The sequence below is a fragment of the Dromaius novaehollandiae genome, chromosome 3 (assembly GCF_036370855.1).
Source record: "Dromaius novaehollandiae isolate bDroNov1 chromosome 3, bDroNov1.hap1, whole genome shotgun sequence".
NCBI classification, from domain to species: Eukaryota; Metazoa; Chordata; class Aves; order Casuariiformes; family Dromaiidae; genus Dromaius; species Dromaius novaehollandiae.
This window is the reverse complement of record NC_088100.1, coordinates 36,935,307-36,960,919: the sequence shown is the minus strand read 5'-3', so window position 1 is coordinate 36,960,919 and position 25,613 is coordinate 36,935,307. Positions and strand designations below refer to the sequence as shown.

The following is a 25,613-nucleotide window of genomic DNA, read 5'->3' as shown; positions in this document are numbered from 1 at the left end:
CAACCCTAGGGGTCTGACCTACTGCCCATATGAGCATCTTGCATGAATGTCCAGGCCCATTCAGGCTTCCATAAGGCAGTTATACTGCCCTCAACAGAAACATGTTAACTAGCTCTGTGCTGTGTCCTGTTATATGTGTTCTTTAAAATTTAATTCTTATCCATGAATAAATGTCGCCCTGGTTGGCCCATTACGGCAGGCTGGCCCAGCAAGATGATGTTTTGGTGTCATTAGCTGCAGATATTTCAGTGATTAAGACCCAAGTTCTGTTCTTTGCTATAACTAAGTCAGTTGCTTTCAATTTACACTGATAAAGGGAAGCAAAATGTGTTCCTTGAACTCGATTCATTTGCTGTCTCAAATTAACTCACATGTAAAACTTGGTTTCACTTAAAATGCTTTACCTCTCACTGCAGCAGTTTCAATTACCTCATTAGCATTGAGTTGATATGGATAGCTATCAAGATAATGGTCCATCTGAACACACTGAATTCTTTCTGTTCAAAGAAAATTCAGTCTCAATATATCATGAATTTCATAAGTCTGCAATATTACACTTACCTTTGATGCCAAACTAGGTTGCAGTCCGAGAAAGGAGAAGACAGTGTTGCTTTCCTTTGATTCAAAAAAGCCATCATAATCCTAGAGGAAAAAAAAAGATCAGTCAGTATTTGTACTAGTGTGCTCCTGCTTGATCTTCCCACACCATGTATTAGAGTGAAGGGTGATATGTAACAATGTTCAGGAAAATATTCACTGATACTTACCCACATTCTCCTATGCAAACCTAACAAGTATTTTAAACTGTAACGATATCACCAACTCCAACAGCAAAGAAAAATACACAAATTCTCTAACACCTTTTACTACTTAATTTGACAGAAAAATATAAATGTTGATTTGCATTGTGGACATATTTTAAAGGTAGTTAAGTGCCTAAAAGCAATTTTCTGATGGGGTTTTCAACTAGCATTTTAGGAAACAAAATACTTTCAAACACGAAAATCTTCAAGGGAAAGTCCTATAGAAGCTGAATTCCTTAAATAATTCTTCTGTCATGGGACAATGACTTCATCTCCAATGTATCCTCTGAAATCAGCAATCATATCTCAGACTTTGACAACCATATTGTTGAATACAAAATGTTACCATATTTTTCTATAAAACAAGCTTCTTTATTATGAATAGGTTACATTTAGGGTTCACCTTCTTAAGGTCAGGCTCTGATCTCAAAGTGTTACTACTACTTCTACCAATTTGTTTATTGCATTGGACACCTGCTACTCTGCTATCACCAGATTAGCTGACAGTTTTCAGTTTTCAAGGGAAAAGGATGAAAACAGAAGTCAGTTTAGCTAATGGATTTGGCACATGGCAAGAAGCCATGAAGTTGCACGTTCTCTTAATGGTTTGGTGAGGATTTCTTCTGTGACCACCGGCAAAAAGCAATGCAGCTCATTCTGATTCCTTTCCTTGTCCACACAACTGCAAAATGGAAATACTAATCCTTCCATAGCCACTTCTGACATGTAAAACATTCTGTCAGGAAATTTCAGGTATGTGCTCACCATAATATTGCAATTATGCCTAAATATCTAAGATTAGCAGTTATGCTTCACTTGAAAGCATTCAATAAGATAAACACCTTTAAATATTGATGGTGCATGGTCAAGCTTTTACTACAGAACAGTAACAGGCAGTCTCCCTGCCTCCATATGCTTCCCATCAGTGTAACAGTCATCCCCAGTGTCCCTGCCCCCCAAATTTAGCACTTCTTTTGTTCTTTATCCTTTAATCTAGTTAATTTGGGGCTGCCCACTTCTCACAGTTACCATTTCAGCTGTGTAACAAAGTGCTTTCCTTGCAGTTGGACCATAATTTTTCCCCAGCTGACAACTGCTTTGCCAACTTGTCTCCTTCCCCTCCTGCCTTCTCCAGAGCTTGTAACCTCACAAACCATCCCACAATCACAGACGACCATGTCAGATAAACAAAGGAAGCTCTAACCTTTTTTGATCTGACTATTACTGGAAGGCCATCACAGGATCTCCAAAGATTAGGAACCTTCTTTTAACTTCCAACCTACATTTATTCACTTTAATCAGTATCTACTTGGGCTTACATTTTGGCTGCTCAGCTCGTAAATAGGAAGTAAAAATGCTCTGGGCAAGCACTCTGCTTCTCAGTATTTCACTGGGTCTTTATAATGCAGTGTTAATCCTTGACTAGACACCTATAGTCCTTCATCTCACCTGCCAGACCCAATCATATCTTTGCAAAAGGCTGGTTACTATTTTGTGAAATATCTTTGGAAGAAAAGCATGTGTTAGTAGATGGAGTCTTTATTTGTCTCAGTTCTCTTTTTTTCTTTCCACCAGCCTAAAATAAAAGATCATTTGGATGGAGAATGCATAGTCATCACTTATATGGCTAATACACCTCCCATGAGATCCACAATCAGCCTGCAGACATGCAGAATTTCTCTCAAACCCTTTATGGCGCACTAGACAGAGACGCGTTACCGGCATTCCCATAGCAGTATGCTCCTATACTGATGCGAACACAGTCGTCCTAGCAAAGCTGTACTTTGCAGCTGCACCATCAAACAAGTACCCTCAAGCCTAGCACAAGCCATACCTGTACATATGCTGTTTCCCAGTCTAATGGTCTCAACACTAAAAGCATCTGCCCTCGAAGACACAGAGACACTGGCAAAAGTGTGTGATGTTGATCGGGACTCAGCATATTAGCTGACATAAGTAGAAAGAGCAAACCTCTATAAGATGACTTTTTGTCTTCTTCTCCTTAAGAGACAGCATATTGCTATAGACTCACGCAATAAGACAGTATCCAAGAGTAAGCTTTATGTCTATATATAAGCTTTATGTCTCTCTATATATTTATTTATATTTATACATTATGTACATATATTTGTATTTATTAAGAGAAAGCGAGTGAGAGAGAAAGTGAGAGAGAGAGAGAAAGCAAGTGAGAGAGTGTATTAAGTTCCCTCTGTTAGTTTTAAGGTATGGTCTGTTCTACCTAATCTGAAAATAAAACATATACTAAAACAGAGTAAATAGACAAATTAACATCGATTTTTAAAACAAATTCATTAAAGTTGATAAACTAATCCTAACTTTTGATTTAACATAAATTCACGATTAATGGCCAGAAAGCAAACCAAAGTAAAATAGACAGACCTTCTAATTAGGCCATGGCAAAGCTGAAACAGTAATAAAAGCAACCACATCAAAGCCATAGATGAAGAGAGGACAAGTTAATCATTAAAACACCTAGATGAGCAACAAGTAATACTGCAGCTCTGCAGAAGGATCTTTGATTAAGCCTTTGACCTCTAAGAGTGAGACTTAAAAAATTGCACAGATGTTGTTAAATCTGAATGGGATCCAGGCTGACACTGCTAAGGCAGATGAAAAGCAACGAGGGGCACGCACTAGATAAGCGACCACGTGTGTTCCTCCTGATCTAACTGAGAAATAACCTTCATTTTCTCTACTGGGGTCATCTACAAGTCAGCCCAGCCAGCTCTATTGCTGAAGGCAGGGGAGGAGTGGGAGAGGACACCCCACGGCCAGGAGAGCCAGGGCACCTCTTCAGCTGCAGGGCAGGTTTAGCTTGGCTTAAGCTGCTCATTACAACTCCTGTCAGCAGCTAACCCGCAGGCAGGCAGCTACCAGGAGTGTTTCTGCAGCAGCACAGCACGAGGCAGACATCACTTTCCTTCCCCACCAAGAGCACCTTTCCCTCCTAACACAGTTTTCAGAGGCGCCAGAGAACTGCTGGCCTCAACGCTTTGCCCAGGAGGCGACTCCTGGTTTGCCGGGGTGAGCCATCACCTCTCATCCGTTCTCAGGCCCTGGGGTTCTCTTGGAGTGTCTTCATCTCAGTGCTTCTATTAGCGCTAAAACCATCACTTGGTTAATAAATCTGAAAGAAAATCAGGATGGGCAAGGATCCCTCACCTGAAAACAGTGTCATAGGAAACAGTGCTGCATTCCTGGCTCTGACAATGACTTTGCGACTCTTCAACATCTGTGAAAATCCGTTTACCCTAACCTCTGTAAAGTAATTTAAGACCTAATCATCACAAGCTTTCTGCAAGTGCTAATTTTTACTTCCATAAATGCTCAAGCCTGATTTAATACATTTTCTCCACATTTTTGCAGACTATCAAATCTGGATTCACTCACCGAAAGAATCGTAAAGGTTAAACAATGAGCTAAACTAGGTAACTGTGTGTTTAAAAGAGCATAAAGATCAGTGGATTCATTTATTTTACAAAGAGGAGAATACTTACACCCACACGAAATTATCAGCCAGAAGCAAGTTCCCCAGTGCTTTAAAATATGTGTATTGCAAAACATATTAAAATGCTATTGACACTTCCATGCTGTGAGGGAGAGGTAGAAAGGAAGCATTGTGCTTTTAGATAAAGCAGCAAAAAAAATTTAAATAGGAAAGTTTTCCTACCAATTTCTGCAATAAAAACAAAGCATCCCAAAATACTGAAGTGTTTAAAAAAAGTTTAAAAAAGTATAATAATCCTATAAAAGTTGAAAGAAATCCCTTTAGCATGGTATTTTCTTAAGCGATTTTTGAGAAACATAACCTCAAGCACTCTTCAGTTTTGCTTCAGGATGGAGTAGGAGTTCAAAGCTGGCAACCCTGACTTTCCCAGTAATACATGCAAGATAAGACATGTTCCAAAAACATCCCACCTTTGACCTTACCTTTACAAGGAGAGAAGGCCTGCACAGGTTTGGGCCGTATGTAAAGACACTAGTGCTACGTAAAGCATCCTAGTGCTATCAGCAATAGATGCAGAGCTTGAAGAAGGAAAATGGTGTGAAGCTCAGAGGAAGCTGAGAGCTTCAACCACAGGCAAGAGCCCAAGTCGCTTGCAAGCCAGCAGGTCCCACTTGAAAAAGCTCTGCGGGACACCCTGCGTCCCACAGAGGAAGGAGGCCACCATCAGCTCTTTTTGGCTCCCTGTTCCTGCATCAGACTTCACTGCAGGTGGCAAGTTACTACAATTCCCTTGCCACTGTGCCAGGCAGCTCTACCAAGCCAGCTGGGATCAGCTGAGCAGCAGTATCTTGCCTTTTTGCAAGGAGGTGGCTCCCACTGCCTCCCTGGAGGCATTCAGAAAGCAGCTGTTAACCTAAAAATATACAAAAATACAGGACTGTATCCCTTTAAATTATGATCTTTGATGCTTTCCAGAGCTGCTAATTACATGCTATTAACATATAAAATTCTGGCAATATCAGTAAGCAATTAAAGCTAATAAAACAAAATGGACATAGAGACAGTGCATATGAATCATCACTGAGGCAGAGACGCTCAATCCCTCAGGAAAACTTGAAAAGCCACAAAGCACAGGTGATACATCAAGAAGACAAGGGTACGAAAGGCTGCAGAGAACAACAAATACCAATGAGGAGAAAAGATATAGCTCAAGATGATTTGAGGGGATAGAGAAGTGACAGGAGTGAAAATAAGGTAAGTTAAAAGCTATTTCAAGTCAGAAAATGCTTCTTAATAGGCTACTAGGCATCTGACTGCTTTAGCCCTGGCTTCTCACCATTAAAATTAATGGCTTGAGTGATTCTCAGCCAGAACAGAGAGGAAGACTGTAGTCTTCAGGAGCAAAGTAACCCCAGATGGGAGATGGGAGGGAGGTGGTAAAGCTACTTGTCTTGCTCGTAGTCTTTCATAGGCAGATGCTTATGACCACTGCTGAGACAATCTGGGCTAGATGGACCTTCAGTCTCACATACTAAGGCCACTTGTGTTATCCTAGGTTATATGTTATGCAAAGTTTTAAAATAATCAGCAAAGTCAAGTGCAATTGTCCATTTAGTGTGCTAGTAGCAAAAAAAAACAAAAAAGAAAAAATGCAAGCCTCAAACTTTATAGCTTTGTTTTCAAAATCTGAGTCCTTCCAGTGACCTTCCAACTAAGAGGTGCAGTGGTTGCTTCACACTTCTTTAAAGACAGATTAATCAAAGGCAGAATTCTCTTAATGTCTAGATTATCCAGAAATCCCAACTACAAGCCACTGCCTAAATGCTATATTGAAGTAAGAGCAGCCTTGTCCTTGAGACAGTGAACTAGCAGTCAGAAAATCTGGATTTAATTCTTCATAATGACACACATCATTCTGGCATTTTGTGGGTTTTACACCCTTCTGCTCCGGTAGGAAAGCTGTTGGCTGTGGGAATTCTCTCCTCCTCCAAAATTCCACTTCCAGGGAGGCTCTCCTCTCTCTGCAGCCACTGCTATACCCCGTTCACACAGCTCAGCATGGCTACAGTGGTAGCCGTATGCCGAATGTGATGTGCATGCCTGAAGTGTGCTGTTTTCCTAGTGCTGGGAGATCAAATCACTGTAGTGATGTGATTACAGACAAAGCCATAATTAATTTGGCTCAGGTTGTTAAGTAGGTACACTGAAGCTTGTTTAAATAAACACTGTCACTGTTGGGAGAACCTATTTTCTGCACACCAAAGTTAAAACTGGCAATATTACAGATCAGCATAAAAAACAATTTGTGCTTCAAGAGACATACACAAAAATTATGGCATTGGGTAAGTAGTAAAGTATAATATTAAACAGAGTAGATTCCATTTACCAGTTAGCAATTATATAGATACTGTCCATCCATTACTGCAACTGAGAGCAGGAAAATACTATCTTTTATGAAGTTTCAAAGACAGTAACTATGAACAAAACTCCTCCCAATAAGTTTCTTCAAAAGAGAAAACTGGCTATGTTGCTTTTAGTTTGCAAAGAGAGAAAGAGCTTGCTAAACATCTCAAACAAATGTTTATTGCTGATCGGGTGTTCACCTTGCCATACCAAGAAGCAGAAAAACAAGTAGCTTGCCCAAATATAGCTTACATCACTTTTTATATGGATATTTTAAAATATATTAATTATCAGACATCGCATAAAGAAAAGTCTATTGCCATGCTATCAGAAATTGTTTCTCTTTGGTAATCATTTATTAAATATGATTATGATCTCTCCATTCCTACAAAAGGCACAAGGTAATTGCTCTTACAAGCAATCATGGGGGACTTATAATTTAAATGAACTGAATCAGCACTCTGCTCCTGACCGACTTAATACTGTATGCCACTGAGAATGAGGTGTTAGCGTCCTTCCTGAAAAGGGCACTTTGGTTCTCTGGGACAGGTGACATTCATTCATTGATCTGATCAGGATTACAATGGGAGGCTCTTACTCAGCACAGCTCTCCTCGGAGAACGAGTGCGTGTGCCTGCGTGTGAGCCATGTTTTAATATTACATAAATACGCATGCAGACAGACCAGTCTAAACATGGTGCAGTTTTCAATTAGCTACCTTCTGACAGGATTTCTGGACAGGATTTCTAAAGAGCTTATATCACGGACTCTGCAGAGCAACCTGCTACTCCCTCGTAAGGGCTAGGTGTGTATTTTGCTAATCTCTAGCGACGGGCTCCAAAAACAGAGGCTCTAATGCAAGGGAGGCAGATGTCAGGGACCGTCCTGTTGCCTTGGACAGCACATGCCAAACTACAGCTGACGGGATGCTTGCCGGTAACTCAATGGCAGGGTACAAAGACATCAAATATCCAAGAGCCGATATCCCTCACGTCTCCGACAGGGAGCCCAGTGCAAAAGGGCTTCCCACAGTCAAGCGTGAAGGACTTCAAACTGGCACAGCGCCCCGCTGGGGGCAGGCGAATGCTGGGTGGAAGGCAGTGCCAGAATCAGGGGACAACAGGGGCCCCACTGCTGTGCACCTTCCAGCTCAGCACGTTATTTTATGAGTTAAGTTGCTTGGGTAAGAATTTTATCAAATGAGACCAGGATCGGAGTTTGAGAAGAGGGAGTGGTTGAAACATGAGGGAGTTAACTACAGCACTCCTCCTTCTATAGCTAACCAGGGCTGAAAAACACACATTAACCATGCTGCACAGAAGCTCTGCAAACACGTGTTTTAACTTGGGCATGTTTTAAGGCAGCTATAACTTTACAAGGACATGACAACCACTTGAGTTGCCTTTTTGTCTTAGAACACTATACGCATAACAATATTAGGTGGTATCTCATAGCACGTAATGAAAACGGGGGTTCCCCCTTCCATTTGTTTGGAATTGGATGTTAGCAGGATCACCTTCCAACCCTTCCTTTGTTTTTCTGCGGTTCTTTAACAGAACAGAAATGGGAAGGTTTTAAAGAAAAAAGCCATACTAATTGTAATGGCACTGTACTAGAGTAACACCATTTTTACTTTCAAATGGACTAGAAATTTGCTGAACCTTGAAAGTGGTTCTTAGAAGGCAATCACATTAGCATGATGTGCACCAAATTACTTATTTCACCTGGTCTCTCCCTGAAACAACCACGACCTTCTCTAGATATTGCTCTAATATGCTGCTACATCCATATCCTGTGCAATACTATGTACTCTCAAGTACTTCTGTCACTTAATAAGCTTTCTTATCCTTTCCTCAGTATATTTTAATAGACTAGGCCCTTTATAAAACCCCATTTAACTGAAGTAGTCACAACCCCTTCAAGACTAAATTCCCTCTCCCCAAGAAGGTATGGAACAACATGGAGTTTCCATTCCATGCAAAGGAGAATTTGGATCCCAAACAAAATTATTAGTAACTTACGTCGCATTTAATGATTATTCACAAATCTTGCAGAACATTAACGTAATAAAGATACAAATCAAGAATTTGCAGTACTTACTACTAGTCTGTTATAGTGTCATATTAATTTTATACTGGTGGTCTTTAACCATTTTAAAATACATATACACCCTACATTATTTTATTTAGGAACTACAGTGTCGCCAGAGTAAGCTATCTCCAGAGATGTATCAAGCCCTTCACAACTTTCATCTTTAAGTGGTAGGATGGTTGACTGGATATGAGAGCTTTTCCCACATCCAATTTGTTAATCAAAAAAGTCTAGAGTTAAAATTGTAAGACTGAGTCCCTTTGTTGGAACAAGCTTGCTTAGTTACAAGAGGGTGCGAGAGGCAGCAGCAACATATATATCTCCCAGTCCTGGGCTCTCATGCAGGAAGGAAAATAAGATACATTGAGCAATTACAAAGCGAGTCAGACTGCAAAAAACTGAGTAGATTCTCAGAGTTAAAATACCTGCTACTTCACCTTGAAACAGCTATTTCATGAAGTCTAAAAAGCAAAAAGGAAAGAGACCAAATACAAACGATGGTGCTCAGCAGGAAGGTACTCTCTCCACTACGAGTTGAACGGCAGCACTAACGCATTACTGATACCAATTCTAACTGTTCTGGGGAGGGCAAAATTCTTGGATTGTTTTATTTTTACTGAATAGCTGAGTTTCTATTTTCTTAAGCTCTAACACTGGGTAGGCTGGCTACTCTACCTCTAGTCCCATACCCCCCTTAATGAAGTACATGTTACACAGAACTGAAGTTCTTTGCCTCAGGCCCTGGACAAACAGTGAAGAAGTGGAAGGCAAAAGCACAGATATAGCCTATAAGTTACAACTGTATGTACCCCATGAACGGGCTGAGCAGAATCCTGCCAACATGGAGAAGAGGCATGGGCAGGAGTTGCCTTTCCAATGACAGCTCTGCCTTCTATATCTCTTGTGTGAGAGACAGCCTAATTAGGAAGGTAAACGGTGCTGTGTCACTGACCCTAACTCACTCACGTTCCACCTGGGGTGTGCGGATGCCTGGGATCCATGAACTACATGTAAGCAGCTGCGGAAGGCAGCAAAGAACAATTTCAAACGAACAGCTCAAATTGACCATGCAGGGAACTGTCTCTTGGATGGAAAACTTTTGGGCGGAGGGGTCTTATAATCAAGAAAGTTTCAGCATCATCAATCATTTATCTGAATAGCCATTATATGATCTCCGAGCAATTAACTTCCATCTGGTGAGGTTACCTCTTTCCTGAAGACAGAACTGGACCACCAAGATGCTAAGTGAGTTGTATGAGACATCTCCAAAGGTGCAGGGAATTGAATGCAGACTTGCTGAATACCAGTTTAGTCTCACCAGTTTAGCTCTAGCTCCTGATGTTACATGTTACAGCCAGCATGCTAAGGTGAACTATTGCCATGTTGCCTGAGGATCTAGAGACGGAGTTCAAACTCTGCGTCATCTCTAACTAGGCTCAATAACTGTGCCAAACGCCCCCCTAACAGGTCAGGGCAGACACTGAGGTGGGCGCTAACCAGCTTTCTTAAGTCCTCTTTTGCTTCTTCTTTCTCTTATTACTGACTTGTCATTTGACACACACAAAAAAGAAGAAAAAAATACATCCTTTTCTTTAAGAAAGGTGTGTGAATCTTTTCATGATCTTTAAAAAAAAACAACAACAAAGGAGACTGATATTTCACAGGGTAGAGGAATCAGTGCCACAGCAATTGCCTGTGTACTGAATAGTTTCTTAAGAACACTGCACCCCTTTCAGCAGTCTGTTTTGCTCCTGCCTTGTCTATAGGCCTTTGCAGTTTTGATGGAGTTGATATCTATATATTACATTTCAGGGAAAGACAATAAATATCAGATACCTTTGTGTCTACTGCTCTGCCCACTAGGCAATCTACCAGGGCTTACCGTAACACTCTAAACCATCTGAGCAGCTTCCAAGAAAGAAAGAAAAAAAAAGAAGTCAGCCTGCTATGTAAATATTTGTTCCTCAGTTCAAACTCCCACCTGAAAACAGGCTTTGAATTTTAGTTGGCCTAAATTTCAGGCAATCCCACATCAGTGGCAAACTTTCTACATATAAAACTTGCACTGCTTCAAAGTGTTAACTTGCAGTTTTGTAAGGTTAAAATTAGAGTGCTGTGTCACTGAGAACTGGAGATTTCCAGCCTTCTAAAAGATGCAGGATTCACTTCTAGTCCAAGATGGGTCATGTACTCAGTTGTGGAGATTTCAGATATAGCAGGAGAGGGATGTATGAGGCATAGGCCCAGTTTCAGACACCAATTTTCCAGAATTTCTTGCTTGATGCTTTAAGAGCTCTACGTGTTAAATGTTCTGGCTGCTGTGAATCCTGTTTAGATATACGTATCTATGACTTCTCACCTACTGTGTAAAGAAGCTGGAGCCCTACCTTGGGGCTGCAAATTCCACTCTGGAAGCCACATGCACAAAATCTACACGTATCAGTGCTTGGCATCGTGCCACAGTCCCTTTGTGAACCTAGCCCTAACGTACTAATCTGCAGTGATCTTTCCATCTACCTGGATTTTCCAGGGTCTTGATAAAAAGCGTAACAGTAAGCAAGATAAGTAATTATTATTTTAAATAGTGTTTATAACCTGTAGAATACTGAATAGTTTGTACTACAGTGTATCCTACCTGCAATTCTTTAGAATAATCTGAATAACTTATATGCAAAATCACTGATGTGACTGGGTGCAAACAAATCCACAATGGGAAGCAGAGCATTCAGAAAATTTTCTGTGACCTTGAAAGCAAAGGGTTTAGACAGTGAAAACTTAGAAAACCAAATACAATCTTCATCTTCCCACAAAAACAATATTTTCTGTCCTCCATTACTGTACACAAGGACTCAAGTAAAATTCATTCGAGAAAATGATACAGACAAACATTTAATATGACCCTAAAATGTCAATTTACACTCTAGTAAGGGAAATAACAAGAATCCTGCTGTCAGTAGGCCACATAGACAGCTTCTGCAAAGAAAGAAAAAGGCTTAAAATCTAGTCATTGTAGGCTTTTGTACCATCCCAGGCTGACAAATCTATAATAGCTGAGTGGCAGACAGTCAACAGAATAATGCAGTTCTTCAAGACAGTATCTCAGTAGTTAAAGCAGTGGTGAATACAGACTGGCCTACCTAATAAGGACATTTTTTGTCCAAATAAGCACAACGACAATCTCTTAGAGAAAGGATTTAAAACATGATCCACAACAGAAGCGCCAAATGTCATCCTGACTCTAAAACATCTGTCTTCATCAATTCAGAGACTGATGACTTACCACCGATTTCATTAAATGCTGAAACCGTTTTACAAAAAGCTATCTAAATTTTAGTTACTTTACAATGATCTAAGTAGAGGACAGAAAACAGCTTACAGTTGCCTTTAGCTGTAGCAGGAAGTGACAAAACTACTATATGAAAGATACAAAGCATTAACTGAAGGTCTCATTTACAGCCCTTTATCTGATGCTATATCATCCCTACAAATTGGAAAATTCCTGAATCAAAAACCTTTAGATTGTCAGTTAAATAAAAATTCCATCAGAATTTTAAAATATTAGCTAGCTCCTACTGAGGAAAATGGCTCTATGCTCTCTTGTCTTTTCCAAAGTATCTCAATTTTACTTTTCTTTATGCAGTGTGCAGGAGTTCCTTGCTGGAACATGCACTATGCACTGAAATTTCCTTACTCTTACATAGCACTAACTAGAGCAAGATCACTGTGATAATTTCAGATTTACACCATTGTAAATTAACTGAGCAGGTTCACGCATCCAATTTTTCTGAAATGTGGACTCTTTCCTCACATGCTTACAATGTTATAGCAATGTCACTAAGATGAAACAACAGATTGCAAAGACATAAAAATATGTAAATTATCATAGTGTTGCTGCTATCACACAACACTGAACTATCAGCTAAATGATTTGTGTTCTTCTGGGATCACAGCTCTTCTCTATCTTGTTAACAGGAAGTAAAAATGGTTCTTGCTGAGCACTGTATTTCAAAATCCCATTAGCAGAACTTGCTACTGAAAAATTGGGGAGTAGATCTCCAAAGACTGACAAAAGGACAAGACAGATTAATGATGACATGTGCGATTACATCAACTCAGACCAAATTTCAAGGTCTCGCTCATGCATCAAGACATGGAGTTGTCTTTTGATATCAGGAGGATCCCTCCTCCTGAGGTACAAGATATTTTGTTTTGTGAGCCAGTAAGCATTAGTCATCTTTTTTTACCTTTTTCTCCCTAATACAAGCTATCACAAAATCAAATTGCTGAAACCAACCTGTTCTGGATGTTTAAGGAAAAGACTGAAGACGAACTTCTTCTAACGTGCAGTTACATTCTGAAAAGTGGTCTATTCAAAGGATAATTTTCTAGCCAGAAAAATTTATTCTCGGGTAATACCCTTGAGCACATTGCTGAAGTTTTCTACTAAGGAAGAGATGGAGGGGGGAAAAAAACCAGCTATTAATGCTTTCCCTAACACAAAAAAATAGTATGGCTTTGAGCACAAAATAGAGCCTATTATGGCTTGTATGTCATATTTATGTGACTCTCTCTTGAAATAACATGAACAAAATAAAAAGTGCACCTATTTTGCTTTTCCTTGTCTAGCCTTAATATAGTTGGAGAAACAACAAAGGATCTGACCAATTTGTATTGTCAGTAATAATGCATAAGCCAGAATGAGTATATAGGTAGTTTCCTGGTAACATGGTGAGACTGCAGAACTGGCAGTCAGAAAAACAGACAGTCCTTTGTGAACAGAGCAAATTGGATTTAGAAATTGCCTGGACACAAATCAGGAACCAGAAGGTACAATTTTCACTAATTCAATTGACAGAAAACTCCAGGTATTTTAAAGTTATTTAATAATGATTTTTTAAAAATATATTTGTGTCAAGACAAACATATGAAAGACCTCAATGTGAAATCACAAGAGGAAAAGACATGTGCAATGTCTGCTTACTTCATTTAACTCCTTTGCAATATTCTACCCCCCTTTCCCGAGCTGACCTCCTTTGCCTCCTGCCTAATGTTTTGTCTCCACTCTATTACCTAAGAATCTCATTAACTAATGCCAGCAGGATAACTGATGAAAGTTACTGCACATACTTATTCCTTCATCCTAGAAAATGCATAGTTTCTTCTCAAAGTATGTTTGTTCTTTAAAGATGTTCACACTGACAGTGAGGTCTTGTAATAGGATTACCTCTGCTCAACCAAAACAGCTATCAGCTAAGCAGACAGATTAATGAGATCATCTGTGTGTTGCATGACATCTTCTGCCTTGCTAATTCCAAACAGCAATTAACAGTTTTTCTAAGACTGGGTTAAAACATACTATAAAGGAAAGCTGAAAAAATGTAGAAAGGAATGCTGTAAGAAATAGCAGCTCAAACATCATGTTTCCCAGGTGAGCTAAAATTACACAGAACAATGGAAGTGGTGTTGTTTTTAAGTGAGGGGATGCTCCGAAAATGTGGATCAAAATTCCTTCCACATCCCAGATCCATTTCCTTAATGGACACTTGTCACCCTGAAGTAGGAAGATAAGAGTTTTATAGCTCACATAGGAGGTAAACAAGTAAAATCAATACAAAACATATGGGAGGGATGTTAACTACCTTGCCTCAAAAAGCCAGTCAGCTGTTGCAACATACCCTACCCATTTGTTGCAAAGGAACCCGAATCACCTTTTGTGCACTTTCTACACGAAGCTAACCACTGCAGTGCAGTTTATAGGCTCTCAGCAAATCTGAATGCTCCATCAAACAGAAGCAGCCTAGCTGCAGTACCACTAACCCTGGGGGGCTAAGGTACCCCTTGGGATAAATTCTTTGCAGGCTAAGTGAGCTAGCAGAGAGCTTCCAGTACTTGTGTTACCTCACTTAAAACCAGCTTGGGCGTCTCTCCACCATACTGCAATCAGTAACCTACACAATATCCATATCTATCTGATCCAGCTATTATAACCAGAGACACTCCTTCCCATCTCATCCTCCTACTGAATTCACATACAAGCGTTAGCTACTCACTTCCTGACGCATCCAGGGTGGCACATCAAACATCCCCTTCTCCCATGGCACATCAAACATCCCCTTCTCCCATGAGCCAGTCTAACAGGTACCCCACACCTGCCTCCCATAGGATGTGCAAGTCACAAGGCTAAAGTATGAAAGGATGCAGCAAGGCGATGAAGCCTCAGCTGTCATCTTTTTACAATATTTTGCTCAAGGATGTGTCTAAGTTCACGGAAGATACTCCCAGACTATGACAGTTCCAGAGATTCAGGCCTGCAGCAGACCATACTGGCTAAGTGGGAGAATAAAACATTCATATGGTGCCATTCTTAACACATCAGTCAAAGGCTAGCACCTCAGCTTGCACTAGTGGATAGAGAAAATATTACAGCTTACATACACGAGCAGAGAAGTCTGCCATCCATCAATCTGCTGTCAGTCACAGATTCTCATGCTTAGCAGTCTTTCAGCAGTGGAAGACAACTCTCAAGCTGCTTTTCTTTATGGAAAAATAAAACTATTCTACATTCCAAAGAGCAGTCTTCATTTATCCTAGGGACTTTGACTGCAGAAAGGTTCTCTGAGTGTAGATGCAATTAACCCTATGACAGCACAAGAGAGGGAGCTTAATTACAATGACAGTATAACTCAGTCTAGCCAGTGTTCTCACTTACTGTGCCTAAGATTTCCTTCTGAATTTTTATGCTTGGATTAGAACAAGGCAGCACCAAAACCAGGAAACCTCAGATTCTGGTGGACTCACGAAGGACTTTACCATCAACAGGTTGTACACAAAATACATGATATTTTCAATTCTTGTTCCTGTGAAGGGAAATCCACTAGCTGAAAACAACATTAGGACTTACAGATAAATGATCTGAATTTTCATTAATGAAAATTACCTGCTCTTGCAAGCTGCTACCTGCAAGCTGTCACCATTAATTCAGACACTACTAGAGAAAGCTCTGTACCAAGTCTGGACTTTTTAGATGGCGAACAGTGCATCACTAATATGCTGTCAGTTGACAACCATAATAGCTACTTACCCCACAGTACCGATCATCACTAAATATCTGTGGTGGCAGTGGATTGCCTTGCGCAGGCTGCCTGTCCTCAGGAATATTTTTATACATCCACTGTCTTTTCTCCTCCGACATTGTGATATCCACCTCTTCAAACTCAATACGATTGGCTTCCAGAAACCTCACCACATCTTGTTGCCTCTTCTTTATCTAGAAGAAAGAAAGAAAGAAAAAAAAAACACATCAGAGTAAGACCACCATAACCAAGACATCTTTACAAACATTCCTCCTCTCCCATCCCACTCCCTGGGAAGCTCACTAACTCAGGAAGACAGAAGACAAGATATTTTTTCAGTTTTAAGTTCATAGAAGTTAAATACTGCTGTTACTTTACAAATTGGCAAAGGTTACACTTATTCACTTCATTTCTAGAAGGCTGTCTCATTATTTCCACTATGGGAATTTCAGGCTTTGCTTTCTAAAGATATTTCTACTCTGTATGGGACTCTAAGAAGTAGGGGGTAACTGGTTTTCAAAATCACTAGAGGCTACATTTGGAAGAATATAGGCATGAAGAAATGCAAGGTAAGCAACTTAGCAGGTCCCAGAAGAATCTACTCCTACTATTCACCGAGACAAGTATGTTGGTACTTCTGAAAAAAACACCCCTGCTACACACTTTTTTGCGTCTCTAGGCACCTAGACATCTTAAAAATGCAGCCCCATGGTTCTCTGAACACAACGTGTTGAATCTTTAATTAAGAGTGTCTGTCCATACATCATACATGCTTAAAATTAAGCATGACCTCATCTCTTGATAATTAACTTCACTGCAAAAAAATTGCATAAGGTTTGTACCAAGTATATGGCGTTTCTGCCCCTCAAAAAGATTACCATCTTTACACAAAGTTTAATGGAGGAAAAACACAGGCAATTTTTAGCTCATGGTAGCTAAGTAAGGCCATCTCTTGACAGCTGGCTTCAAGCAGATACACTCAAGTAAAAGCTACCTCTTCTCTGTCCCCAGTAGGTTTTCATATCAAGATAGCAACCTTAAAAAAAGCCTGTAAGGCTGAGGAAAACTAGCTGTGCTCATTCAGCAAGATCTGCTCTGCGTTCTCTTCAGTCCATGCTGTACCTCTTGCATCTACATAATAAAACTATTCCCTTCAGAAAGGAACTACAAATCATATGCTGTGTTTTGTTTTTTACAGCCATAATCAGCAGCATTATTTGAAGAAAAAAATAGAGCTTTAATAATTTTGCAGTATTCCTGGGGTGTCAGATCCACACGGTTGCTCATTGGCATAAAGCCCAGGTGGATGAATCATGCCTGGGGGTATCATATGACCTAGATACTATTTGGAAATCAGAGGATTTTTAAAGTGCACGTGCTGGTTGTTCTTGTCACACAACCCATTTTGTCCACCTCAACACACCACAGAATATTCAGCTTTTGGTGGTAATGGTGTAATAAAGGGGGGCTTGAAATAAGAGGGTAGCCATCCCTAGACAGAACCTGGAAAGACAAAGCTTTAAAATGCTTGTTGTCTTCTTGAGAAGCAGATGGCTTAGAAGTATGTGTCTCAGTGTCTTACTCTTTTTTCTTTTCTTACATATGCCATATTAATTTTTAGGCATATTGTGAAAAGATCGCTTTTTCATACAGAAGGCAGCTCCTAAAATTGTGTGCAAATAATACATTATCAACAGCAGCAAAATTACTGCATCATCATCACTGCTGGTACTGAAGACAACATACCTTTTATAGCCTCCCTAAAAGATTGCAAGGAGGAATTCTGCTGTCAAAATAGAAGTGAAAGAGAAAAATATTTTTGCTCCATCTTTCACCATAAAAAAAGCTGCAAGACAGGCCCAAAAGAGATGAAGACTGACATTTTCTTAATGCAAATAATAAGTATTCGTTCAAACAGAAAAGAGACACCTAAAATCATGTGTGAGGGAGAGCCTCTCCTTACAGTGGAGCACTGCTAAAACCAACTACAGTTCCCTGCTGCGATATTCACCAGCAACCCTGTCTGGAGTAACTAGGGATTTACACAGTGCCCAGGGCCTGTCCTCTGGCCCTGGGGCCAAACAGCACGCTCTGGCCAAGTCCATACCAAAACCCCAGCCTCTCAGCCAGGGTGGCTGTATGCAACCTGCGTGTTGGGAATGGTCCCTGCACCCTGTAACACCTAAATCACGGCCAGGAGTTTTTCACGAGACTATGAAACCGCCTTGGCCGAAGCTGTACATGCTAACAGCTTCACAGTCTAGCCAGTGGCATTGCCCTGGCACAGGTCATTTACCAGGATACGTGGACCCATTTTAATCTGCTGACTTCCAGTAGTCTGTACATGGCACACAAGCTTAACAACTGGAACTGAGATTTAACCAGGTCCCCAACATTTCCCTGTTGACGCCATGAGAATTCTCCTACAAACGCACATATCCTAATCTCTTCTTTTTATTTTTATAAAATTAATTAAGATGCTGAAGGGAAATAAATTGTCTTTTTCAGACAGAAGCCTTGCAGTTCTCCATACGACATCTGCATGAGTTATCAGCCATGGATGTGCCACCTGCATAAATTCAAACAAAATGCCCTGAAAATTTTTAGCCCCAAAGTAGCATTTTCTCCTCCCACAAGTGATTTAATTCAAGTCTGTAAGCTGAAGCAAGAGTGTTACTTACATCAGAAATTCTATTAAATTATGCCTTGTTGTTTGATTGACGCTCAGAGCATCTGCCACAGCAGAAGCCGGCCCATTATTCCCCAAGAAAACCACAGGAGCTTTGTCTTGCCAGAAAACTGGATCCGTGCCACAGGAGTACGTCAGCCTCCAAGTCCTGCCTGCAGCTCTCATTTGTGGTGACTCTGAGCTACAAAAACTTCCAGCATTTGACCAAATACAACATGCCACAAAGAGCAATGGCAGTTCTTCCTTCCTCACTAGTCTCTGCAGAGGACCTGGGATCTGCTTAGGAGCCCAGTGGAGATGAATCATTAGACAAACTATGGAGGTGGACACTTTAGTCCCCTCTGTAAAACTGAGCTTTGCAGCTTGTGGCTTCCTAGGTTTCCAGTGTGTTGCAGCTGACGGGAACCAGAAAAGAGTCTTCACAGAACCAGTGGTACCACGTTCACAACAACTCAGCTCATGGCTATTCACATAACGCTTTGGGAGAGCATTTGTATTCTTACAGGACAGACTGCTTCAGCAACAAAATATGTTGCTGTTAACATGTCTCAGCACTCCTGAAAACACCACAAGATGCACCATCAAAATATATATCCATTGTGAAGTCTCAGAGGAAAACACATCTAATTTTGTATTCCATAAAGAGACTGACATTCCCATATGCATTCCATGCATCTCATCTCAGACACTTCATTGCTCTTTTTTTTTTTAATTTCCTTCCAGTCATGAAAGAATATTAGTCATAAATACGAATAAGAACAAGCAAGATCATCTCTTCTTATTAAGCAGAAACACTGACTGTGAAAATATCAGCGTTTTTCTACAGAATATGATCCTAATCCATCTCTAACATAGTGAGGAAAGCTTCATCAGAGCTAATAGACTACTATTCAGTGTTTGTCTCTCATGTTTTTAGTAGGCTGCTTCCAGAACATCCGTTCTCGGGGTTTGGTTTTGGTGTTAATCCACACTTCTATTCACAAAAATAAGATGGAAAAAAAATTCCCAAAGACATCTCTATTTTATGCCAGTATTTGGAGCTTGTTTCCTCATAAGGATTAAAAAAAATAGCAGTAATAAGATGACCATTTTGATATATGGAACTGCTAAAATGAGTCAGTCACTTATCTAATAGTTCAACTTATAGAGAAGGTCTATCCCAGCTAAAGTGTCCAGGCTTTCTCCCCTAGTTTTCATTTCTTTATATGGATTTGCAACAGGTAACAGGAGGATACACTTTCAGAGAGGACGCACTGCTTCTGAGAAATACTTCAAAGACATCTTCAGGCCAGGTAGAACTACTGGGATCATCTGTTCTGACCTTCAGGATAATATAGGCATCCCTGAATTAATTTCTCTTAGGAATAAAGAGTCTCTTTGGATTGTTTTCCTAAGCTCCCTTCCTGAACTGATGATAACAGAGAATCTACTGCAGCCTTTGTTAGTTGTTCCCATAGTTAATTAACTGCCTTCACTTAAACATTTACCTACTTCTATTCTGAATTCACCACACTTCTAACTTTAAGCCACTTACGCTTTTTATATCTTTGTTAGACTGAAAACTCTTCTAAGGTTTCCTTTTCCTACGTGACTAATACAGACTCAAGTCACTCCGTGACCACCTCCCAGCTAACCTGAACAATGATCTCCAGTAAAGAGAGAATACCTACTGCTCATTTAACAGCAGAATAACAAAATGAGGATTTTACCATCAAAAAGCACATCCAGACTGGACCAGAAATTCAGCAAATATATCACATCCTCTATCCAAAATTTCCTTAGTTTCCCATGACTTTCAGTAGGTCCAATCTACCTCTTTCTTTCTTCCCTCTCTATGCTTCCAGAACATGTTCTCAAAAGTTCTTATGTACTAGAAAGACTTGCCCATTGACAAGCATCTGAACCAGAGGAGGCTTTCATATGATCTATCTATTACAAAATGACAGCAGTATTTCACTATTCTAAACCATTTTAACCAAGATCTTCAACACATTGCAGAAATCTCACTGGTACAGGATCTACCTAACCCCGATAAGCTATATGAATATTATTTCTGCCATACTAAGAAAGATGACTTAAGTAGCAATATTAATGGAAATTCTGAAATAGCCATGATAAAAGAGAACTTCTCTGCCTTAGTTTATTAGCCCAGTTAATATAAATGGGACGAAGCAGACAAGTTCTCGGTTTCAGACCTCCCAATGGTGTTAGGAAGCATTGCTGAGCATCTGGTGCACACAACGTAGATGCAGGAAAATGGTTTTCTGCTCTGGACTCTAACCCTGACCTTCAGGAGATAGAGCATTCCCTCTGTGTCAGTTCTCCTGCAAGTAAAACACAGGGAATGGCAGCAACAACTATTTAGTGCACTGTCCATGGAGCGAGACACGTAGGACTGCTCGTCCTACACTCTCTTCATCTTGGAACTGTGAAGAGCCAAAGCCCAACCTGAACTGCCCCCTTGTTGCAGAGAAATCCCCAAAACAAATCAGCTTTCTTTGTAACACAAAATCCCACCCCAAAAAGATTCTGACAACACACATGCTGAGAATTAGGCATTATAATAGGCATTTTCTAGGCTGGGTTCTCAGACCGCAAACACAGTTTAGAAGTCTGACATTAAAAAATAGTCATAAGTCCATCTCAAAAGCTTCAGTTTTCCAGACCGGCGTACATCCACCTAGAACTGTGCCACTAAAGACAAAGTGGTCCTGCCAGTTCCCCTCCTTCTCTTTCTATACGGCAACTCTTTTCTTTCCCCCTCTTCTTCCAGAACAAGCCCTACTGCAGCAGCCAAACCACCCTCTCACTGACTCAGCTAAAAACTGAATATATTGCTTTTGGCAGGGGCACCTTTAGAGTGCAGTTTGATGATACAAGCTAAGCAGATCTCACAGCTAACTGTCACCAAGACGGTGCAGTGTTGCTCCCTCCTGTCAAGTAGCTCCTGCAACTTCCCTTGCACAAGGCTAATGCAGGAACCAGGGGAAAAAGAGAGGGAGCATCAGCAACGTCCACAACACGATCTGATCAGCTTAGACCAACGGTGAAACCACACCCTCAGAAAATGGCTCCTCAGAAGCATGGCTGGCTACAGGTATTTGAAATATGAACTGCCTGAACAGTAGTGGTGTTATAGAAACGCAAATTCCATCTCACTCCCACAGCCGAAAATACCAAACAGGAGCATCATGCAGCATCAAACAGGACATCATGCAAACAGCCAAAGGGATGGTTACAGTGTCAGAAGCAGATGTGATATAGTTACTGCAGTGGATTACTAATCCTCCACTTCTTATGGAGATGAGGCTTAAAATATATTCCCAGATACTGAGGAGATACTACACTTTAACCAGGAGATGCAGCAAGTCTTCACCACCATCAGATGAACAGAACTCTAAACAGCGTTAACTGCAAACCCACACAAACCTCCCTTGGATAAACAAGGGGAAAGCAATGCCTGCTATAAACACGCCAAGCCGTATCTGCCTTCTTTTTCTTCTCTTTCTATTGTCTTTCTGCTATCATACACAAGCACAGAAAAACAACCCCACACGTCCACTCAGACAGACATGCAAACCCTCACGGTCTTGTTATATTAAAAATCTGGCGCGACAGAGACATTCTGCTGACTTTCTCATCCACTGCATTGCTTACGAAAAGAGAGCACAGCTGACCTCCGGCAATTTTTACTGCAGAGAGACAGCAGTGCCGTGACAGACCTTTACAAAGGTTCATATGATTAATTCACTGTTCTTGGCACAGGAAAACACAACTCAGCTATGCACATAAGGAAAAGGAGATGAGAAACTGTGGTGGGGTGGGGGAGGGTAAGAAAGAAAAAGAAGGGGAAAAAATCAGTATTACATAACTATTCTCAACAGCAAAATAAGTGACTACCTGCCACAGCAACTGCTGTGTTACATGTGATAGAAGGGAAATGAGGTCTCCTCAGGACAGCTGTCCAACTAGCTCAAAACACTTTGAACAGTTCATCCGCGAGGAAAGCTATACATCTGTGTTTCCAAATCCTAAACCACAGAACCCTGAAGTCTGAAAAGAAACAGAACAGGCCCCGAGCAGCAGCCACATGCAGCCTGCAGAGCCCGGGGCCGCAGCTAGCAGCGATCTTCCACTCGCACACAGAGACATAATTAAGAACGCGCCATATGAAACACTCTCAAACCGGGGAGGCAATCTGTTCAGCTTGGTGCAAAATAAGCTGCAGCTCCCTGGGAGCGGCTGGAACACCGCCCAGCCCGGCAACGTGCACACCTTTACCTCTGTGTAATACGTGCACGGCACCTCTGAAAGATCCCAGCATTTACGAAATATAACTTGAGGCAGGTTTGCATGTTGAAAGACTCCTTATCAAAAGCAGTCAGCAAAGTAAACCATATTATTTACTTTCTCTATAAAGCTACAGAAAACATTCAACTTTGCTTCATGCCCAGTGCCTGCTAAGCTCATATTTTCCTTGTCGGATGTTACACTTTTTAAAATTGATTTAAATCTATTTCAGTGTATGGGTTTCCACTGGGAGCTTAAGAAGAGACAAAGTAAGAAACCATTGTTCTCTGGGCAGGTAACAAGTAACTCAGAAACATTAAGGAGTTGCTAGTAAATACACATACACCTACCACTGCTCAAAATAAACCCCCCTGGGTGTTTGCTCAGGGGTTTACTTGGCATTATTTCAGTAAGAACGTAAGGGAAAAGGAGAGACTGATACAGACCCAAACGGAAAAAGGGGAAAGAACAAGGAAGGAAAAAGAGAAGGCTCCACGGAAACGCCAGCTGCAGGCCGTGCCCTGCAGAGCGCCGTGGAGCTGAGTGCGGCTGCAAAGATCTCGCAGCCACTCCCAAGCCTACCACGTTTGGGATCCTCCGGGTTCTAGGAAACAAGATTTGCCCATGACGGATGTGAATAAAGTAACGGATTTATCATCATTTTTTCTTGTAGTAGGAACAATGTGTCCCTGCTCTGTTGAAAATCCACTTACCTGCGAGTCTGTGACGGACTAGATGAAACCAGACGCTATGAGATCCCAAATCTTGGCTAATTATTTCCCATCAGAAGAGTAGCAATAGCAATGAAGCTAGATCTCCCAGTTAAGGATGATACAAGTCTGTATTTTGTGACACAAACATGAGACCCATAAAAAGCATTGCTTATGGAAATCAAAAATGGCTAAAACTAAGTGAGACTTGGAGACTCTGCAACAGGAACTGAACCAGAACTGGAAGTCCCATTGAGCACCAGCAGCTAGCTCCAAACCAGAGGTACCTTGGTGGAGCGTTGGCCAGAAGGCTCTGGGCAGAGTGAGAAACACAGCAAGAGGACTCCCGGCCTCACCTCGCAAGCGGCAGGTGACTGCCAGTTTGAAGGCTGGGGCGTGTTGTTGGCTGTTTTAATGAATAAGGAAGCTCACAAAACCTACGGCCAATGTGAAACTTGAACTACAACAAAAACTCCATTGTGTGGAATTACACTATCCTGAAAACTTGGACATTTCTACTAGATAAAACGCAGGCAGGAAATTTTATTTATGCCACAGACACAGGATCTTTTCCAGTCACAGGCACATTTTCTCATGAAGGTACTGGGAAGCCATGGCGGTGCTTCGCCGGCTGAGCCTTTAGCTAAAACCAAAGTACTTTATCAGGGCATGCTGGCAGCTTGGTCTGTTTAAAAAAAAGTCTCAAACAGGAAACCATGAGGATACACAGTAATCAGAATGTAAATGTTAGGACAGTTTTTTTTCCAGGTTAGGGATCCTGGTGACTAGCACAAAACACAAGAGAAGCTCTAAGCAGCCTGCAAGATTTTAGGTATTCATAAAGCTTTTACTATTCAGCATATTCTCAATTATCAAGAATTTCTCCATCTGATGGAACCATTCTGCAGGAGCAGAATAATTCATTTCAAAAGACAAACAATTCAAACCCTAGCTGGCAGCTAACTTCTTTGAATAGATAGACATTTTTGTTTGTAATTTACCGTATGTTTCAGTAATTCAAGAGAGTGTTATTTTCATGCATTCTTCCAACAGAAATCTCTCCAGGTTGCCAGAGAATAATTTAAATCTCCTATTTAGAATTCCACCCTTAACTCCTCCTTGTGCCATTCTCTTTAGTCAGTGGCATATTTATAGCAAGTATTTTGCATCATGAAAGAAACCCTTTCAACAAGCAGCATCTATCTTCCTTTTCAAAATGTATACACAAATACAAGTACAACTATAACACTTATTAATTCAGCTATTCTTTAGTGATAGGAGAGTCTGCCTCCTAATTTAGTCCAAGTTATTCTCTGATCTCCATGCTACATTACATTTATTCATACGTTTACTCCTTTTGGTTTCTGTAGGCTATTTTGATTCTGAAGAATCTTCTGCAAGAGCTCCTGCAAGAGCTCAAAGTCTGCAGGGATTTATGAGGTATCATTTTGTTCACGTGACTCAAGTTTGCTTGGTAAAATTACGGTTTCTTGGAGGGAAGAAAGATGCAATGGCTATGTTTTGTTTCTCTATTTTCTTAAAATTTATCAAATGTTTGGTAATTGTTTAAAGCTCACTGAAATATCACTGAAGACAGCAGGTTTAGCAGCACGTTTGGGAAAGTAAGCAAATGCTACAATACTCATAAATTATGCAAAGGAAGATAAAAGCTTGTCGTTAACAACAACACCAAACAAATCCCCCCAACAAGAAACCCACACACGCACTTCCCACTACGTACTGTGTCTATCACCTAGACGTTTAAGCCGCAAACACACAATCGTGTCATGGCTGTTTCGTGACATGGTGAGTCAGCAGAGCGCAGAAGGTGCTCTCAACTAGTCCTCTGCACTTTATCAGTCGAATTATTTTGTAGCAACGAATAAAGTATCCCCAACAGGATCTTCTGTACTTACTGCAAATGTGATACAAAAGTAAATTTCTTGGCACTAAAAATATAGCTCACGTTTCTTCCCTCTCGTCAGCTTTAAGCACCAAAACCCAGTGACATAGGAATATTTAACTATTAGAATGGATTAAAATATTAACACCTAAGAGCCCACGAGACATAACGAGTTACTAGCC

At 40.7% G+C, this 25,613-nt stretch overlaps 1 protein-coding gene across 3 annotated transcripts in view; it reads right to left on the bottom strand.

Annotated features, from left to right (window-relative positions):
- The window catches only part of SH3BGRL2 (SH3 domain binding glutamate rich protein like 2), a 50,989-nt gene that overhangs the window by 4,957 nt on the left and 20,419 nt on the right, over positions 1-25,613 (bottom strand). For all 3 annotated transcript variants that reach the window (XM_064508701.1, XM_026121083.2, XM_026121082.2), the window contains exons 2-3: positions 15,848-16,033; positions 562-642 (exon numbers count right to left, since the gene is read on the bottom strand). In XM_064508701.1, coding sequence (XP_064364771.1) covers positions 562-642; positions 15,848-16,033 — 267 coding nt within the window. The remainder of the gene's footprint in view (positions 1-561; positions 643-15,847; positions 16,034-25,613) is intronic.